The sequence below is a fragment of the Phalacrocorax aristotelis genome, chromosome Z, assembly GCF_949628215.1.
Source record: "Phalacrocorax aristotelis chromosome Z, bGulAri2.1, whole genome shotgun sequence".
Taxonomy (NCBI): Eukaryota; Metazoa; Chordata; class Aves; order Suliformes; family Phalacrocoracidae; genus Phalacrocorax; species Phalacrocorax aristotelis.
This window is the reverse complement of record NC_134311.1, coordinates 45,799,047-45,817,652: the sequence shown is the minus strand read 5'-3', so window position 1 is coordinate 45,817,652 and position 18,606 is coordinate 45,799,047. Positions and strand designations below refer to the sequence as shown.

Here is an 18,606-nt window from a genome sequence, read left to right as displayed (position 1 = left end):
GTTAATGAACTAGAAAATCTTTTTGTAAAAGATAACATCAAGATCCTTTGGTGGTCTGATGGAAATGATAAAAATATTTTCTGTGCTGCTTTGTTTATGAGAACTGTTACACAGGCAAAAATGTACTAACTTGTGCTTTTAATAGAGTTGTCTCTTAAACCATAGTGTTCAGGTAATTCTGCATCAGAGTTAAAAAGCTAGAAACTTAGGTATCTTTTATAGAGGCGGCAATTGCAGTTATCCATTCTATGTGGGCTTTTTTTAATGTTGAAGGTCTGTCATTTAGAGAACAGCACACTATGGGTTCTTAAATGATAGGTAAACCCACCTACTTCATTGTTCTGTATTTCTCCCCTCCGGGGAAGTGTTGATATACAGCAAACAGCACATGCTTACAAGTGTACATGGACTACCTGATTACAGTGCAGTATAAGGAGAGTTGGGGAATATCCTTTACTCAGTGCTTGCATTTGCATTTTTGGTTTTTAGCATCACCTAAAGAAAATGGAGGGTCGACGCCTGGATTTTGATTACAAAAAGAAAAGGCAGGGCAAGCTCCCTGATGAAGAACTTCGCCAAGCTCTGGAGAAATTTGATGAATCGAAAGAAATTGCTGAGTCAAGCATGTTCAACCTCCTGGAGATGGATGTGAGATATTCCTTGTTAAACTTTAAGCTGAATCTTAAAAAAAGGAAGATAGTAGTTCAGCACTGAAGGCAGTCTAAAGCAATCTAAGTCTTGAAAGCCTTCTTAAATCCACGACGCCATAGATTCCTGTCACTGTACAGTTGGGAAGCACTAGCCTTCTTGGTGGACTCAGTCAGAGGCTCAGAAGCTATAAAAATGTCCAGCATGCACATGTAGGACTAATTTTATAGGTATTTTATAGGTAACTGAGCTAAAGAATATAAATCTTATGTAGTATCGTTGTGCTTCCTAACTGCATAGTGTTACTTACAAAACCAAAATATCTTCCCTCCTAGAATTATGTAAATGTAAGTCATGACTTTCACTTAGCTGTGGTTTTAGGGTTTGAGCCAAGGCTTTTGCTCAAGTGTGTGGGCTGCTGGCAGGATTGGTAAAGATCAGAGATGATGAACTCACAACTCCAAGGTCTCTGCTATAATCAGACAAGTTAATGTGACTGCTCAAATCTGACTTTGCAGCATATTTTTTTGCTGGTTAGGATTGAGCATCTATTAGGGTTTTTAAATCTTCTATTTAAAATTAATATTGAAACTGTAAAAAACAAGAAAAATTTATCTCTTTTGGAGGAAAATAACATTTCAGTGAAATCTGTCTTACAGAATATATGGTCAAAGGAAATTCAGTTTAAATATTTCTGTTGAAGTAAATGATTGGATTGATATAAAGTTTAAATACATACCTAATTTAATTCTTTGTTACCAGATTGCTGTAGAGGAGTGAAAACAAACCTGAAAATATTTACATGTTAGAAATTAAATATAGCTGTGCTGAAATAAAAGAAGTATAGGAACTTTGTAGTTTTAACCCTTGTAGTAACACCCAACCCCATGTGGTCAGATGGTGCTGGCCTGCATTACACCACTGTGGGATTGTGTATTATGGAAACTGCTAGCAATTGCATTGCCCACACAAGAGTTTTGTATGTTTTTTCTCTCATGAATTAGAATGCTATCTGCCTTCACTACAAATATTCTGCATCGAAAAGTACATAGTACCTTCCTGTTTGGGTCTGCTTCACAGGACAGAATACAACAGAAGCACAGCCATAGTCCCTATGGTTTTCTGCCCCTCAAAGGCAGGGAGGGAGAAGTTGTATTATGCTCTCATTACAGTCTCATTTTTACTTTCACAGTGTTTGCTGAAAGACGTATGTCTGTAGGCTGCTGTTCATGCAAATCAACCAAGGAGATGATCAGCAGAAAAGAGTTGACATACCATTCCACATCAGGTCATAACCAGACGTGGTAATGAGTAAAGACTGATATGTAAATATTTATGAACTACAAAGATTAATGAAATTTTTAGAGGGAGAAGTAAAACTGCCTTTGCAGCGTCAGTGTGACAGTGGTCTTTACTTGCTGTTGCTGAGCTGTTAGTACTCACCTAAGATCTGATGTTCTAATGTCAATCCTCAGATTGAACAAGTGAGCCAGCTTTCTGCTCTTGTACAAGCCCAGCTGGAGTACCACAAGCAAGCCACACAGATTCTACAGCGAGTTACTTCTAAGCTGGAAGATAGGTAATGCAATTTTGCAAGTTGTTGAATTAGTTTTTTGGTTTACAGAGTCAGAAAACCTATGAGTAGAATGCAACACTGTTATCTTTTGCAACTTTGTATGAAAACAAGGAACATTTCATTAGACAGTTGCAAGCTGAGGTTTATATGTTTTGGAAGTACATATATTTCTGTGTATGACTGAATGAGGACTGTGTTCAGGAAATCATCTCATCTCAGTAAAGCTGTTAAATGTGATTTAACTGAAAGCAAATGTTTATAAATATTGGAAATCAGTGGGACATAAAACTTTGGATTTCTTACCGTTTCTGCATGTATTCACCAAGTAGTCTTTCTGAGAGAAGACGTTAATGATTGCTATTGAAAAAGAATATCTTGTTACATTCCCATCTACCTGAAGATCTTCCTGAGCCAGGTAGTTAGATCCCCATCATTTGCCACCTTATTAAATACTCCTTTTTTCCAGCTTTATTATCAGGTCAAACTTGATCTTAACTGAGTTTCCTCTTCTATCCCTTTTTCTGTAACTGTGAATGCTATCTCAGAATGGATACAATATCTTCTTAGTAGAATTTTAGAACTTTTAGAGTTTTTGTTTCTATCAACACAAAACAGATTGTACCCCGTTAAAATGAGGAAAATAGTGTTTGTGAAGTTTATCACCTTCATACACACACGCCCTTCTTCAAGGAGACAACATACATGAAAGATTTATTTAGTCCATGTGGTTCTGGAAGACTCTTCCTAAAAGTTGCATGTAATTCCCAGGAGCAGATGATGTTCACATACTGTGTGAAGGTAGCTTTGTAACTGTGCATGATTCTCTCCTGTTTTCTGATGTCATTAGTATAGATCTAGTTTCTGGTACTATTGGGTCTGTCAGTGTTTTCTCAGAGCACACAGTCTGTAAGCCTCATCCAGTTCTAAGTGTTAAAATTTCTTTGCGATCAGGAGCAGCACTTGTTTTGGTAGGTAGGCTGTCCAGCAGGCTGTTTCTGGATACAGTTTGCAGTACTGTCTATACAGCTAACAGAATGATTTTCAGCAGTTCCAAGTGAATACTGCAATTCACTTATTTTACAGAAGCATTAATCTTCAGGACCAGGTGGGTTGTTCTGTAGTCCATAAATTATGCCATAAAGTGAATATACCTTTCTCTGCAACAGATCTCTCTTCCTGTATCAATTCAGATAACCCTTTGCCCTTTTGAAAATTCTGCTAAATGGTCAGTATCTTTGCTTCAAGTTTCAGCTCTGAGTGATTTTGGCTTTTCAAGAACCTTGCATCAGACTGCTGTTATAGATCAGCTGAAGTAAATCTTTTGCATAAACTTACTGTGCATCCCTAATTGTAAAGAGTCTGCTGGATAAATCAACCTTTGTCCACAACTGGACACAAAGTAGAGCACTGTGATATGCTCATGCCTGGGATTAAGCAGGGCTGTAGAGCTGTATCTATTTGAGCTACTTTACTTCTCCTGCTGGTGATATGCAGGCAGCAAAGTATGCATGGCCCTGAGTTTTGAGGGTTGATTTTTTGACCATATGGACCGGAAAATAAATAATGCTTTACTTTTAAGCTGAGAAAATTTGTTACTGTTCACTCTCAGTGATATCTACAGCACATACTGCCTGTTTCCTAAATACTTTTTCAAAGATGTGAATGGAACTTGATTGTGCTGCTGTTTGGCCAGGGCAACCTCTTCCAACTGCTAAGACCATCCTGTTTAAAATATTGCCCAAAGAATTAAAAAAAAAAAAAAGAGTTAGACTGCAAATCTCATGAAAAATTTAAAAATGCACTCAAGTCTACTATTCTTTCTGGGACCTTTTGATTAGGCTTCAAAACTTTCTTCAGGAACTGCAAGTGCAAGAATTTTCATTTTTCTTCCACACATTAATGGAAGGCATAAACTTCCTTAAAATATGATGATTCCAGGAACTGGGACTTCAGAAACTTGGCAAACATTGGGAGACTTGCAATAAAATTAATAAAATCTGGAAGGTCATCAAAGGCTTTTCCTTTTAAACTCTCTTTTTCATCAAGCAAAAGGAGGCTGCAGTTTTCAAGATAGAGTATTGTGATAGAGCAACAGGGAAACAGGAATGGTTTCCTTGGAGATGGTTCTTTTCATAAGAAACATCGCTCATACTGAGCTTTCGGGTAATTTTTAGCAAGTGACTAGAACTGTTGCCTTCCAGTTCATAATCTGTAAAAAATGGTCTTTGTTTTGTGGAAGTATTAAGTGTAATAGAACTACTTTAATTATTTCTTTCTTCAAAACTTTACTGTTTTGAAAAAGTATCTTCTATTAATGAGTGAAACACAGCAAAGCCTTTGTATTTCAGTTTATCTTGACATCTTCATTAATTTATGCTTTTAATATATTTATGTTTTTGTTTATGAAGAAGAAAAGTAGTCTCTGGGGACCAAATATATTGAAAATACTTTGTATGGTGAGGAAACCCTTGTTATCAGGACCAAAACTGGTTAAGTTAGATGCAGATCTTTTCAATAGGTAAATCAAAATGTGCTTCAACATCAAGTCTGGGCAGATCTAAAGAAGGTTAGAGAAACCAAATTGTCCTTTAGATACAGAGGTCTTGACTCAAGTATTCTTCCATATACAGTATTAGAAATGTATGTGGCAGTGGTTTTGCATAAGCTGCTCTGATTCTGTCATCATCCCATCCCTGGATTTTACCCTGGAATCTGAAAATGTACCCTTTCCTAGAAATTCTAGATTCCTCAACTAGAAGAGTAAGTTGAAATGAACGATGCATAATATTTTTATTTTGAGAGTCAGGAAAACTGGAGCTATGTGCCTTTGTGAAACAAGTATTCCAAATTACAAATGAACTAAGTCAGCAACTGAAGTCAGTGCATTCCATACAGTCTCCTCACAAAATGACAAGAGTTGTCATTGACCAACTAAATACTTAAGGCTTGCCAGGGATAGAAGCAAACATCATGCTAAAAATGGGGGCAGAGATCTTTGTACAGCCTCCTGTAAGCATTGCTAATCATGTTAAAAGTTTTTCTCCATTATAAGCTCTTTGTTATTTTTAGACAAAAGGAAGTCAGACAAAATGCTAGGTTCCTAGAAGGAAATAAAAATTAACAATCTCATGGCATAGTCATATCCGGTAGTACTTAGTAACTTAAACTAATATTGTAAACAAAACATTACTCCAAATGCCAAAACTTGTTTAATTTGGATGATTGGTGGATGAAAACTTCAGCCATGGAAATAAAGAAGTTTGTGTATCTCATCTGTTAACAAAAAACTAACTCTTGACATTTAACTTCATGTTTTGGTAGAATAAAAGAGGCATCATCTCAGCCCAGGAGAGAATACCAGCCCAAACCCCGTATGAGCCTGGATTTCACAACTGGTGACAATACTCAGCATAATGGAGGAATATCCCATGCCACCACACCCAAACCGTCAGGTAATGGCAGTAGCAATGTGAGAATAAAAGCCAACTCTGAAGTTTTGCTACAATGCAGAAGTTCCATGCTTTCTTCTAGATATTAATTTTTCCATAGTGAGGGAAAATGAGAATGAAGGTTTTATAGGAGAAAGCTGTTTGAACTCTTGTTTCTTTGTAAAGTGTTCACATCCCCAGGCAGGAGGACAAGGATGGCTCATCCACTGCTTTAAGTGTATCTTTGGGTCAAAAATTTCCTTAGTCTTACAAGCTCAAAGAGCTGCTGCCATACTAAATTCACCTTGAAATATAGGTCTTTACAAAATGGGCATTTAGAAAACCAAAAGAACAACAGGAAGTTTTCCATGAAAATGCAGGACCCTGAGCCCCCACCCTAAAACCTGTATAACATTAACCTGCTTTTTAAAACCAGGTATTACAACACAAAGAGCCTGAAAGTGAAAATCACTAGAAGGAAAAACAAAGCCATTTGGGTTATTTTCTCTGTCCAGCTGGGAGCAGCAGAAGCAAGATTAAGCATTTATATGACTGTGCGTAATTACTATATTAAAAGAAGTGTTTATTTCATGTCAGCACATACTAAGAAAGCCTTATTATTTGTCTGTCATAGTAATGATCTGTTGTCCCATGTTATGGTGAGGGCTTTCCTCTGTCCAAACCTTTACCTCAGTTATTCCTGTTTACCTGAGTGACAATTGCTAGCATCTTGCAAGACTGGATTTTTTTCACTAGATCATTAATCAGGATTTCCTTCCTTCCTGTCACATCCTTGTCATGGTTTAGCTGGCAGCTCAACCCCACACAGTTGCTCGCTCACTCCCCCACCGGTAGATGTGGGAGAGAATCAGAAGGGTAATGCTCATGGGTTGGAATAAGAACAGTTTAGTAATTAAAATTAAAAGAAACAACAACAGAACTGCAATGTAAAGGCCAACAACGAGAGGCGCAAAGCCCCAGGGGAGGGGGGAAGGGAGGGGAGAGGGGGAACGAACCGCTGAAACAAACTGCACATGCCGCAGCTGCACGCCGCAGCCGCTCACCGCCCGCTGACCCAATGCCGCGCTGCTCCCGAGCTGCAACTGCCCCCCCTCAATATACTGGTCATGGTGTCACATGGCATGGAATGAACCTGCCATTGGCCAGTCGGGGTCAGCTGCCCCCACCATGGCCCTGGCCCTCCCAGCCCCCCCCGCCCCACGGCAGAGCTCAGGAAGCTGGAAAGGTAGCCGACCCCCACAGTGAAGAGAATTAACCCCTTCTCAGCCAAAACCAGCACATCCTGATGTGAACGTTTGATGTTCTCCCAGATATAGGCAGCAGCAGTATAGAATCATAGAATCATAGAATCGTTAAGGTTGGAAAAGATTCTTAAGATCATCGAGTCCAACTGCTAACCTATCACTGCCAAGTCCACCACTAAACCATATCCTCAAGCACCACATCTACCCTTCTTTTAAATACCTCCAGGGATGGAGACTCTGCCACCTGTCTGGGCAGCCTGTTCCAGCAAACTAGTCTTCATGACAAATAAAGCAAAATACACTGTAAACAATATGTAAAGAAATTAAAGGTTTCACTACAGAATTAAATAAATTAAATCTGGTATTTGAAAAACTTGCTGTATTGGTATCTATAGAAATGGAATCTTTTTTGTCCTGAAATAGCTCAAGCATGGGCCTTCTAGCCATAGTGAGTGGTTGAAATGAATATGCAAAAAGTTTCAGTCTGAAACTGTTTCATACTGAAGGTAGCATAGATGAAAAAGCTGAAATACGTATTCTTAGAAGTGTCCCTAGGGTGGAGTGGCATGTGTCAGTTCATTCTGACCACTAGAAGTGAGTGAACTTTTACTATGGAAAGTAGGGATATAAGGTTCCTTACCATTTAGTGCTGCTAAATCCTAAATATTTTGACCAGTAACGATTTTGCTTTTGGTAGGCTTGAAGCTATAGAGATTTTGGGGGTGGGGGGAATGCAGGGGATGGGAGGAATATTTATTAATTTCATATAACATATGAAAATCTAATCTAGCTAATGTTGTATAATAATACTTATTAGCCATCCTAGGGGATTTATGGTCAGATCATCATGAACTAGCATATTAGAAAGCTTCCAGTTTCAAACTTGTTCTGAATCCGTCCTGGTGGATCGGCAACAAGTGTTTTGTGGGAATGGGGAGAAAAGGTCTCCGGAAACCTCATGTTAAAATTCAGATGATTAGGAGCATATTCAGTGGTTTACAGCATAGCTGTACCAGTGAAGTTTCCAAATAAAGGACAAAGACACAGTTATATCTTTGCTGTTGTTTTAAGTTACCCTTTACATTACTTACCTGACAAAAATAGACAAAGCATCTCTGTGCCAGTAAAACTGGAAATACATTAGGGATTTTGCGTCATTTTTTTTTGTGTTTTGTAAACAGATAAAAATTAGATTCTAAACTGATTGTATCCATGCTTTTAGGTGTGAGCTTGACTGTAGCTTGGTTCTTTTAGGATTCCTAGACATTTACTAGCAGTCACATATGAAAACTGAAGGCTGCAAAAAGCTGATAGTTGTCTTCTAATGAAGTTTAGCTGTCCAAATTTAGGTGTTATTGAAGAACTGTCATCAGCATATGAGTGATACCAGAAACAGCAAAATCTGTAGTAGGTACAATGGTAAAAAGGATACCATAACTGTTGAGATTTTTAAGCACATTGTTTCTTTGTGTTTCTTCTCCTTAGGTGTTCACATGGATCAGCCATGCTGCCGAGCTCTGTATGACTTTGAACCAGAAAATGAAGGAGAGCTGGGATTTAAAGAGGGTGATATAATTACCCTCACTAACCAGATTGATGAAAACTGGTATGAGGGGATGCTTCATGGCCAGTCAGGTTTCTTCCCTATCAATTATGTCGATATTCTAGTTCCGTTACCCAATTAGAATGGCTGATCCACCACCTCTGACCTGGATAGTTGTGTCAGTACCACTGCTTTCAAAATGCTGCTTCTTACACCTTACAAGTATGAACTGCAGTGGTTAGAGTCATCAATTCCCATTGAGCATCTTTGGTTTACGTGTTGTCACACTGGGTGGTGGTGATGCGTGGTATCTTCTGAACTAGCATAGTGTGGGTTAGTTTATTGGCCATGCTGGCCTGGTGGCAACCAGAACAATTACTGAGATGACGCTGGGAAGGTGATGGTAAACAAAGCAGGTAACTCATAGTGACCTATCAAGAAGTGAAGGTGGTGTTGGGAAGATAATACCTATCACCACTGTATTATTTTTCAGTCTTAGTTCTCTATAAAAAGAGGGAAAAGTTCTTGCCATTCCATCTTTCTTTTCCTAATGATAGAGTTAACACAGGTCTAACATTGACTAACCAGAATTCTAACTTCCAACAAAATTGGCTTGCTGGTCTCACTGAGACAGTGCATGTGTAGACTGGTTTCTCAGAAAGTGTACTGTGTATCCTGCTGCTCTCTGCTCATTTTTATATTATTAATTCTTGTTAAAAGGCCTATTTCCATCCAGAGGTAAACTGTAAACCATAAAATGGGGATTCCTGTAGTAAAAACCTTGGACCACAAATGACCTGAACTTGCCCTTCAGGAACTTTGAGCATGCTCACCAAAATGCCAGTAAGAGGGCAAGATGGGGAATAAAACTGGCATTTGTTAGCTGTTTCTTGTCAAGTCTTAGCACAAAATCATGCTGCTTAAGCACCAGATACCCTTTGTATCTTGACTGAGGAATACAATAACCAACCAAACATGAACCTCACTTCATTTGTTTCTGTCTACCGTGTGTTCTTCGAACATCATTTGTGCATATTCTGCCCTCAATGAGGACTAAATAAAACTTGTTATCTTTTTGTGTTGAGCAATTAAAGACATGTGGCTGTATATGCAAAAACATCTTCCATATGTTTAGTTGGTTCTCTTGTGTTCCTCCTTCCTGCACTTTGTGTGTACAGTGCTGTGCCTAGCTTCTTGACATTCCTTTGGTAACAGTTGCAGAAGTTCTGTTAGTTTAGTTATCCAGAGTACTATTTATGTAAATTGTACAGACTGTTTCAGAGGTTTAATGTGCTGCTTCGAATGTGCCACTTCAGTACTGGATGATGTGAAATTAAGACAATTCCCTACTGCTTAATGTATATCATGGAAAGTATTGATATTTCAAATAAATGCTGAGATAATAACTAGAATAATGTTGTGGATTATTACTTTGCTGCTTTCAAATATGTTGTGCTAACTTCAGCTAACAATTTTATTTCAAAAACCATATTCCTCATTTCCTGCAAATGTGAAAATACTTTTTTTTGTCATTATCATATTGCTTCAGTCAATTAAAACTCATACATAACAGGATACATACATAAACAGGATAAACTGAACACTAAGCACATTAAATTAATGTCATGATAACCAGTATGCAATCTGTGGATAGGGTTGTTTCTCACTGAAGAATGCTAGTGTTCACAGACTGCCTGGTAAAGCTTAAAGACATGGTAATTTACAATTTATTTTTTCTTTCATATGATGCAGCTTTTTATTTCATTTAATATTCTTTGTTGTACATATATTGTGGTGGTTAGCTCTGGCAAAGAGTCCACACCCACCCACCCATCCATTGGGAGATTGCTTACTAGTCACTGTCACAAGCAAAACATACTTGACTTGGAGAAAACTAATTTATTACCAATTAAATTAGATTTGTGTAGTGAGAAACAAAAAAACCCAGACATTAAAATAGCATCATTCCTGCCCCATTTCCCAAGCTCAAATTCACTCCTTCACTTCTGACTTCTCCCCACCAGAAGCACAGGGGGATATGGAATGGGAGGTTTATGGTCAGTCCATAACAGCTCCTCTCTGCTGCTCCGTCCTCCTCATGGTTTTCCCCTGTTCCACTGGTAGGTCCCTGCACAGGCTGCAGGTGTGTCATGGACCACCTCCTCCTCATCCTTCTTTGATCTGGGTGTTCCCTCTGCTGTTTCTCACTCTTATTTTTCCCCTCCTCCTCTCTCTGACAGTATGTTTCACTCTTAAGTATGTTTTCTCTGAGGCACGACCATCTTGCTTGAGGGGCTCAGCCATGTCCCGCAGTGGGTCCATTGGAGCTGGCTGGAACCAACTGTGTCTGCCATGAAGCAGCTCCAGCCTCTCACAAAGGCTGCCCTGCAGCCCCCCACTGCCAGCACCTTATCACATAAACCCATAGGCATAGGGCTAAGGGATGCCCCTACACATATTGACAGAGACTCTGACAGAGTAGGACAAGACAGAGTCCACCAGAGATGGAGCCTCATTCAAGGCTCAGTTCAAGGTCAGTTTGGACAGGGCTGTGAGCAACATGATAGAGTTGAGGATATCCCTGCTCATTGCAGGGGCCATTGGTCTAGATGACCTTTAAAGGTCTCTTCTAACACAACCTATTAAAAAAAATATATGTATAACCTCTGCTACTTTTTACTATAGTTCTGGCCTAAATCCTAGGACTGGCCTCTAAGTAAGTTTCTGTCAGTGATTGGAAGGAATCTGCTTCAAACCCAATGGCTCTGAAACTTTTAACAGATGCATTAATGGTGAGGTACTACAGTTAAGAACTATGTTGCAGTTAATTATATTAATTATCAAGGCCTGGCAGTCACAGGTAGGGCTGCTAGATCTGAAAGACATGTTTCTGGCTCTGGCATGCCCCTATTTTATCAGATCATTATTTGGTTGTGTTAGTGGAGGGCATGCAAACATAAGGCAATGATCTTAGAGATAGTTTTACATGATTTAGAGCAAAAGGATAATTGGTCCCACACTGCTCAGGGCACCTATTTTTTAAAGTGTAGGGAAATGTTGTGTCTTTCAACAAGTGGGGCCAGAAGGAACGTACAAGAGTATTAAAAAAAAAAAATCTGTTACACGCCAACACTTGATGACATGGGCCTGGTCTTGACATTACAAAATTCGTGGCAGTTCTGTATTGCTTTGTTCTCTGTCTCGTACAGGTAATCCCTGAAGAATGCTTTATTGTTCAGGTGGTAAGATTAAAATCCGACTTGGCCAAGAGATTGATTAGCAGGGCTGACAAAAGTTTGCATCTAAAGCTTCAGTGCTAGGATGAAGGGTGTGATCCAGGGACTGGAATAAAGCAGGAGGCTGTTTGCTCTTACGTCGCAGGTACTTCAAAGCTTTGCTTATGGAGCCCTGTGACTCCATTCCCTTCTGGAAGTGCAAAAGACATTGTGCTGATGGAGGCAACATCTTTTTTTCACTGGCAGACTTATAACTTCTGTCATCCTGCTTCCTAAAGTGTATGTTTTCAGAAACATTTCAAATATGTGACATAGGTTCCTAATTACCAAATTTAGCTGTAGAACTGCTGCTCCTCACAGAGGAAATTAGGAAGTCTTCCAGCACTGAGGTATCAGCCACCGAATATAGCTAAATGTTTTGTGTTTGATATTGGGGTTTTTTTTGGTGGTGAACCCTAAAGATTCATGAAGCTTTTACCTTCTTACTTTCTCATTTATTGCAAAGCGAAACTTTGTGAAAACTATAGCAAACAAACACCACAGTTCCCTGAAAAGTTCTATTTAAATAAATAAAAGTTCTATTCTATTTAAATAAAAAGGTGCTTGAACCAAATGAGGGTGGGTTTTCTTCCCCTTTTAAAATATCCTCTTCCCTCCAGAAAGAAAGAAGATTGTAGTCACACCCAGACTTTTTGTGTTTGAATCTTGGCTTAGTCGTTATACAGACAACTCTCCCTTTACAGGTAATCATACTGCTTTTCTCACATGAACTACATGGACAAGACTTGAAAACTGCTATGAGGACTTATTTCCTGGTTTCATGTTTTTAGGTCTTTCAGCTCTTTGTAGTTACCACTATGCTGAGAAATAGTTCTGCTCCAGAATGTGTCATAGGCATGCCATATATACAGGCTGAGGAAAGTGGCTAGACTCATGAATGCAGGGAACAGGGTGCATGTAGGTAAGTGTACAGATGGGTCTTCTTCCCAGCATAGGAGTAAGCTGAGTTTGAGATGGGCAAAAGAAGTAATGAATTAGGGCACATTCCCAGTTAACACTGTATAAAACTGAGTGCATTATATATAAATTAACTTGATTTTAATTTTCTGTAAAGCACCAGTACGTTGTATTAGACTTAGGCTCAGCATTTCTAGAATGCTCTGTTATTATTTTACTATTTTTAAACTCAGCACTCTGGTATCTCAAACACAGACTTGGAATTTCCAGAAGGCTTTGCTGTGTTTCCTTACCATTTGGCCTAAAATGTTGCAGAAGACAGGAGCAGCTTTGTGATATATTCTTGCTGTGCACTGTAAAGCACAGATAAATTCTAAGCTACTTAACCTTTAATAGTATCTCCTTGGAGATAAAGCCCATGGGAACAGTCGAAGAAGCAGCAGCTTCTGCCATGCCTTCCTAGAGCGGCTGGCTCTAGAAAACCCCTGCAGCTCTGGGAGTCAGAGAACATTTCCCTTTCAGATGCTGCTGGGGCAGACGGATGAGCTGAAGTCCCTGCAGTAAGAGCCATCTCCTGGCCTGCAGCTCATTTGGAGGGGTAGTGGCAGCCAGCCTCATGCTACTTGCACTCACTTGCATAGTGCTCAGGGCTTGTGCCTTTCAGTCTCTCTTCACCTTTTGTGAAACCTGGAGTTGAAAGGAAGCACTAACAAAGCCGGGAGAGAAAATCGGGCTTAGGCTCCTGTGACTCTGGCTGTCTACGAGTGGGGAGGCTCCAGGAGGGGCTGGGTAGCTCTTTGAAAAGATCTGCTTTCCCAGTGCAGTCCAGAACACACTGGTTCTTCTCTGGGTCACTGCCTGAGACTGGAAGATTCAGCGATTTACCCAGACACCATCAACAGTGCTCATCTATAGGACTTTCCTGTCCTTAGCACTGACGTGTGGCACGTCCTTTGCTCAGAGCACCCACACAGGCAGTGGGGTCCTGAAGTAGGGACCAGCTGTAACTCACATCACCCAGAGAGTTATTTTACTAGCTTTTCTATAATGCCCATAGTCATTCTATCTCCTCCCACACCAGAGTGACAAGAAGTTCACTGAGGACATGGAGAACTGGTGCAGAGAGAGGCTGTGCCTTCAAATGGGGACCCTTTCCCTGGGCCTTGGATGTCTTCACATCTCTGGACTATGGGCATGCTTGGCAACCCACCGATACTTCCCATTTCTTCTCCCTGCTGTGGTGAGCACCAATACCAGGCTCTACAGGCTGTGAGACAGACCTCTCATAGGCCCCTGTCAGGTGTTCTCTAGGTGGTGTTCTCTCGCCCGCAAGGATCCTATAACTTTGGTCTGAAACCATGTAATACCTACACCCAAATCCAATGTAATGCATAAACTCTCTCACCCCACTTATGGACCTCTGTTGTGACATGTAATCTTCACCGTCTAACATTTCTCCTTAGGGATAGGACTTGGCATTTTCCTTTGATGAACTCCAAGAAATTCTTGTCAGCCCATTTTTCCAGCCCGTCCAGGTCTCTGTGGATGCCAGCACAACCCTCTCTATCAGCCACTCCTCCCTGTTTTGTATCATCTACAAAGTTATTACGAGTGTATTCTGCCTGGTCTTCCAGATCATTAACCATAGAATCATAGTGTCATAGAATGGTTTGGCTTGGAAGGAACCTTTGAGTATCATCTAGTTCCAACCCCCTACCCTGACACGGGCAGGGACACGTCTCACTGTATCAGGACACTCAAAGCCCTGTCCAATCTGAGTTTGAAAGTTCCAGTAATGAGGCACCCACAACTTCTCTGGGCAACCTGTTCCAGTGGCCAACCACCCTTATCATAAAAATATTTCTTTCTTATGTCCAATCTCTATACACCTTTTTCCAGTTCAAACTGTTGCCCCTTGTCCTGTCACTACAGGCCCTGATAAAAAGTCTCTCTCTGTGTTGCTTATAAGCCTCTTTTATATATTGAAAGGCTGTAATAAGGTCTCCCCAGAGACATCTCCAAGCTGAAGAACCTCAGCTCTCTCAGCCTCTCTTAATAGGATCGATGTTCCAGCCCTGTGGCCATTTTCATAGCTCTCCTCTAGACCCACTTTAGTGAAGATGTCGAACAAGATTGTACCCACTATTGACTGCTGGTGTACACCATTCATGGCCGGCCTTCAGCTGGTCATTGTGCTGCTGAACACAACCCTCTGGGCCCAGTCATTCAGTCAGTTTTTGATCTACCTCACTGTCCACTCACCCAACTTATACTTTATCAGTTTGTCTATTAGGATGTTGAACCACGGGACTCTCAAAATAATAAATATAAATATCAAATACTTATAATCAAATACTTATAATACTTATTATTATTATTATTATAATACTTATCAAATACTTATAAATATCAAATACTTACAAATATTTATATAAATATAAATATCTAATAAAAATAAATATCAAATACTTTAAGTCTGGTATTTATTTTCATGTTAGTTGGTGAAACAGATTTTCATAGAACCAAAGAAAAATTTAGATTTGGGGAATCATCTGTGGAATCTAGTCCAACCTCCTGCTCAGAAGAGGTATGATTTGATCATCTGCTCAGGACCATGTCCAGTTAAGTCTTGAACACATCCAAGATGGAGGTGCAGATTTCCCAAACTTTTTTTTACAGAGAGGTAGAATATCCTTAGTTTCCACTGAAAATAGTGAAGTCACAGCACTGTAAAAGTTAGCTGGTATATGCTATGCATCAGAATACTTGGATATCCACAGGCCTTCAGTGCTTGCTGTAGTGGCTGCTTCCAAAGCTTGTATGTTATGTGTAGTGAGAAGGAGGCTAGTTACACTCTGTGCAACAGTCATGGCTATAATGGTTGACAATATGAAGTACTTGACGGGTACTGAGGCATCTAATGGTGGAAGGCACAATACACAACTTGCATAATTACACTGAATTAATTGCATAAGGAGAATTCCACAAAACTTTGGCTTGGTTTCAAAGATTTAACATGCATTCTAAGTGACTGTGTCTAAGGTTCAGTTTCTCAACATGCCCATTGAGCTGCCACTTAGCACAGTGGTCATTACAGGTTTTGTCTGTAAAGTTCCTCAGGTGTCTGTATTTCTCACCCAGGACTGAAGCCTTAGCAAAACCCACCTGTGACCCTTTGCAACTGATGAGCTAGATGATCCTCTGCCAACACTGCAAGCAGAGGTCAGTCCAGTATGCAGTCATATTTTCTAAATTTATGTCAAGACCTGCTGGTTATTGTATTTTTAAAACCTGTCAGCACAAATTGTAGCAGTAACTCTAGCTGAGTAATCCCAGTCAAATATTTTATATCCCCGTCTGCCTGGACCTTCTGGAGGGCACAAGAACAGGAACAAGTACAGAAGCTCCTGCAGAAATGCAGGATGTATCATATGTCTAAAGCTTCAGCCCATGTATGGGGTTGCATGACGAACAAGGCAACTTTAGAAGTGGCAGAAAGGATGTTCAGTCTGCTAATAGGAAGCTTCAGAGCCAGAACCATCCTCTCCTCTTCTCTTGCTGGCTTTTCAGGTGGTACTGGGAAATGAATACTTTCTAAATCATGAGGGAACAAATTTTATTTATTACAAGACAAATTTTATTTGTCTTCTCCTATTCTTCTAGAGATGGGACTTAATGTTCCTGGAGTTTCTCTTATTTTAGCCTTTAAGTGAAATGTGATCAGAGCTGCTTCTAAAACAAATACTGACATGAAGAGAAAAACAGAGTAATAACTAGAAAACCTTGTAAGCACGCTTTATTTCTTCAGCTTGAGAGGAGGTGGCCTCTGACCATCCTTTTGCAGTAGGCTGAAACATCTTGTTAGCAGCCTACAGTTACTGTAATGCAAACTTGAACCATCAGGAAAAGATATAGTGTGATGATAGACACCAAGACACATCAGTGGTGATGTCCAAAGGAAACTGCAGATGCATCAGATTCATCAATCCTACAGTGATCTTCTGATCCAATGTTGTACCCAGTTCCTGTATTGAGTGGGGTAGAGGGAAGTGTAATGCTAAGGCAGCTGATCAGCTCCTGCAAGTCCCGTACGCAGGTGCCTTAAAGCTTGATCTTCGAGAGCAGAATGAATTGCAGACATAAAGTAAATAGAAGGTAGCTGGACTGTTCATAGGATCATTTTAACCCTTCTAAGCAGGAGGATAAAAAGCATGGTACACCACATGAAAGTAAATTGGACTCACAGTGTCCACTACAAAAGAGCAGCAGCTGCTCAGCTCAGCTGTGTGTAAAGCTCAGATACTTGTTTAAAATGTGGAAGCTTCCAGACACATGGAACATTATAAATAATTTTGCCATGTCCTCAACATTCTTTCTCCCAGAAATTGCTCCTTTTTTTCACTTCGAAGCATAATGAAGTTACTATTTGCTTTATTCTGGAAGTCTAGCAGGGTTTCATGGAGTTCCCAAAGTCACTGAGGTCATATCATATCTGTTTTGAGATTGTTTAACAGTTCCAGACTGTTTAAGTTCGTAGATGGGACTCAGCATAAATTTGATTTCCAGTGCTGGCAGAGAATTGTTGCCAGAAACTGGGCAGGGAATTTAACCTTAATTCTCCAACTGTACAAAAGGGCCGATAATAATTCCAAGTTTCACAGAGCTGTTGAGAATACATATTAATGTGCATAAACCTCTTAGACTACACTGTAGACTCAAGGGAAAATCTGTTCAGTTTGCTCTGTACAACTATGGTACTAATTCAGCAAAATGAAAATTTCTGGTCTTCCTCAAAAGTTTTACTTTTGATGGTTTAAGGATATTTACTAAGCATTAATGCTCTAACCTTCAGAGGCTGAAAATGAAATTAAGCTGAAGGTATCTTCCCCTGAATACTGGGATGATGGTTGGCAACTAGAAGTATTAATGTGCTGCAATTTCATCGGTAGATATCTGGAGGTCACAACTTCAGCACTTCACTAGACTGTGAAGTGAACTGTAGTCTCCACACCCTCATGTGAGAGTGCCTATCAAGCAATAGTGCAACCAGCATCAGCGGTTCTTTTTCTATTCTTATTCTCAGCCTCCAAAAGTAATAAATAATCCCATTATTTTATATATTTTTCATTTCTTTATGTCTAACGGAAGTTGGTGGAATTCCAAAATTCCCTATAGCCCAAGAAAAGCTCTCAGTTCCTGCTGCTCTCTGCAATATTTCAGTATGAAGAGGTATGAAGAAACAAGTCTGCTGATCTGGCTTGTAGCACTGTATGTACACTTCTAGAGATTACTAGGAGGCAAAGGTGAAAGCACATACAGTTGTTAGATGTTCCTCCTGTGTGGGACACCGCTTGCTGAAGGTTGGCAATCACCTGCTGCATCTGCTGAGCAAGTATTTCCAGTTTGCTCATGAAGCTTCTTACTTGATGTCTAAGACAAGAAAGTCCTTCTTGCTAGTATGTAACTATCAATCTTGTTTCTAAACGTAACACAGGCCAGCAGCCCACTTTTGTCATAGCTCATGAGGAGAGCTAGGCCAGGGAAGGACTGTGCAACAGCAGGGATTTCACAATCCCTGCTGAACTTTTAAGCTCTGATGAGCTGTAGAAAATGTAACAAAGCATACTTTGTTCCTATCTTCATACCCTGGAAAGCATTTTTTCAGTTAATGATGCGTAACATTGCAGCATGTGAGCATGGTTTGCTCTACCATGCAGTCAGCAGCCACTAGATTAGCCAGTCAATTTCTCCAAGGTGCATACAGGGTATGCTGCCACCACCTTTTCAAGACACAGGAGGGACCCAAATCTGTTTTTAACAAGTCCAGTGTGTTTCAAATTAAATGCAGCTGGCAATCTTTTTTTACATTTTGGACCATGGATCCTGCTAGGTTACAAATACTTGGTTTTTGTTATTGTTTAGTGTTAATATTGTGAGCCAGTAGAGGGCACTC

At 39.9% G+C, this 18,606-nt stretch overlaps 1 protein-coding gene across 1 annotated transcript in view; it reads left to right on the top strand.

The window, feature by feature from the left end:
- Positions 1 to 9,875, top strand: part of SH3GL2 (SH3 domain containing GRB2 like 2, endophilin A1) — a 108,180-nt gene extending 98,305 nt beyond the window's left edge. Inside the window, exons 6-9 of the mRNA XM_075078981.1 lie at positions 490 to 648; positions 2,124 to 2,227; positions 5,546 to 5,676; positions 8,403 to 9,875. Of these exons, the coding sequence (XP_074935082.1) occupies positions 490 to 648; positions 2,124 to 2,227; positions 5,546 to 5,676; positions 8,403 to 8,602 (594 nt within the window). The 3' untranslated portion in view covers positions 8,603 to 9,875. The remainder of the gene's footprint in view (positions 1 to 489; positions 649 to 2,123; positions 2,228 to 5,545; positions 5,677 to 8,402) is intronic.
- The last annotated feature ends 8,731 nt before the right edge of the window (positions 9,876 to 18,606 follow it).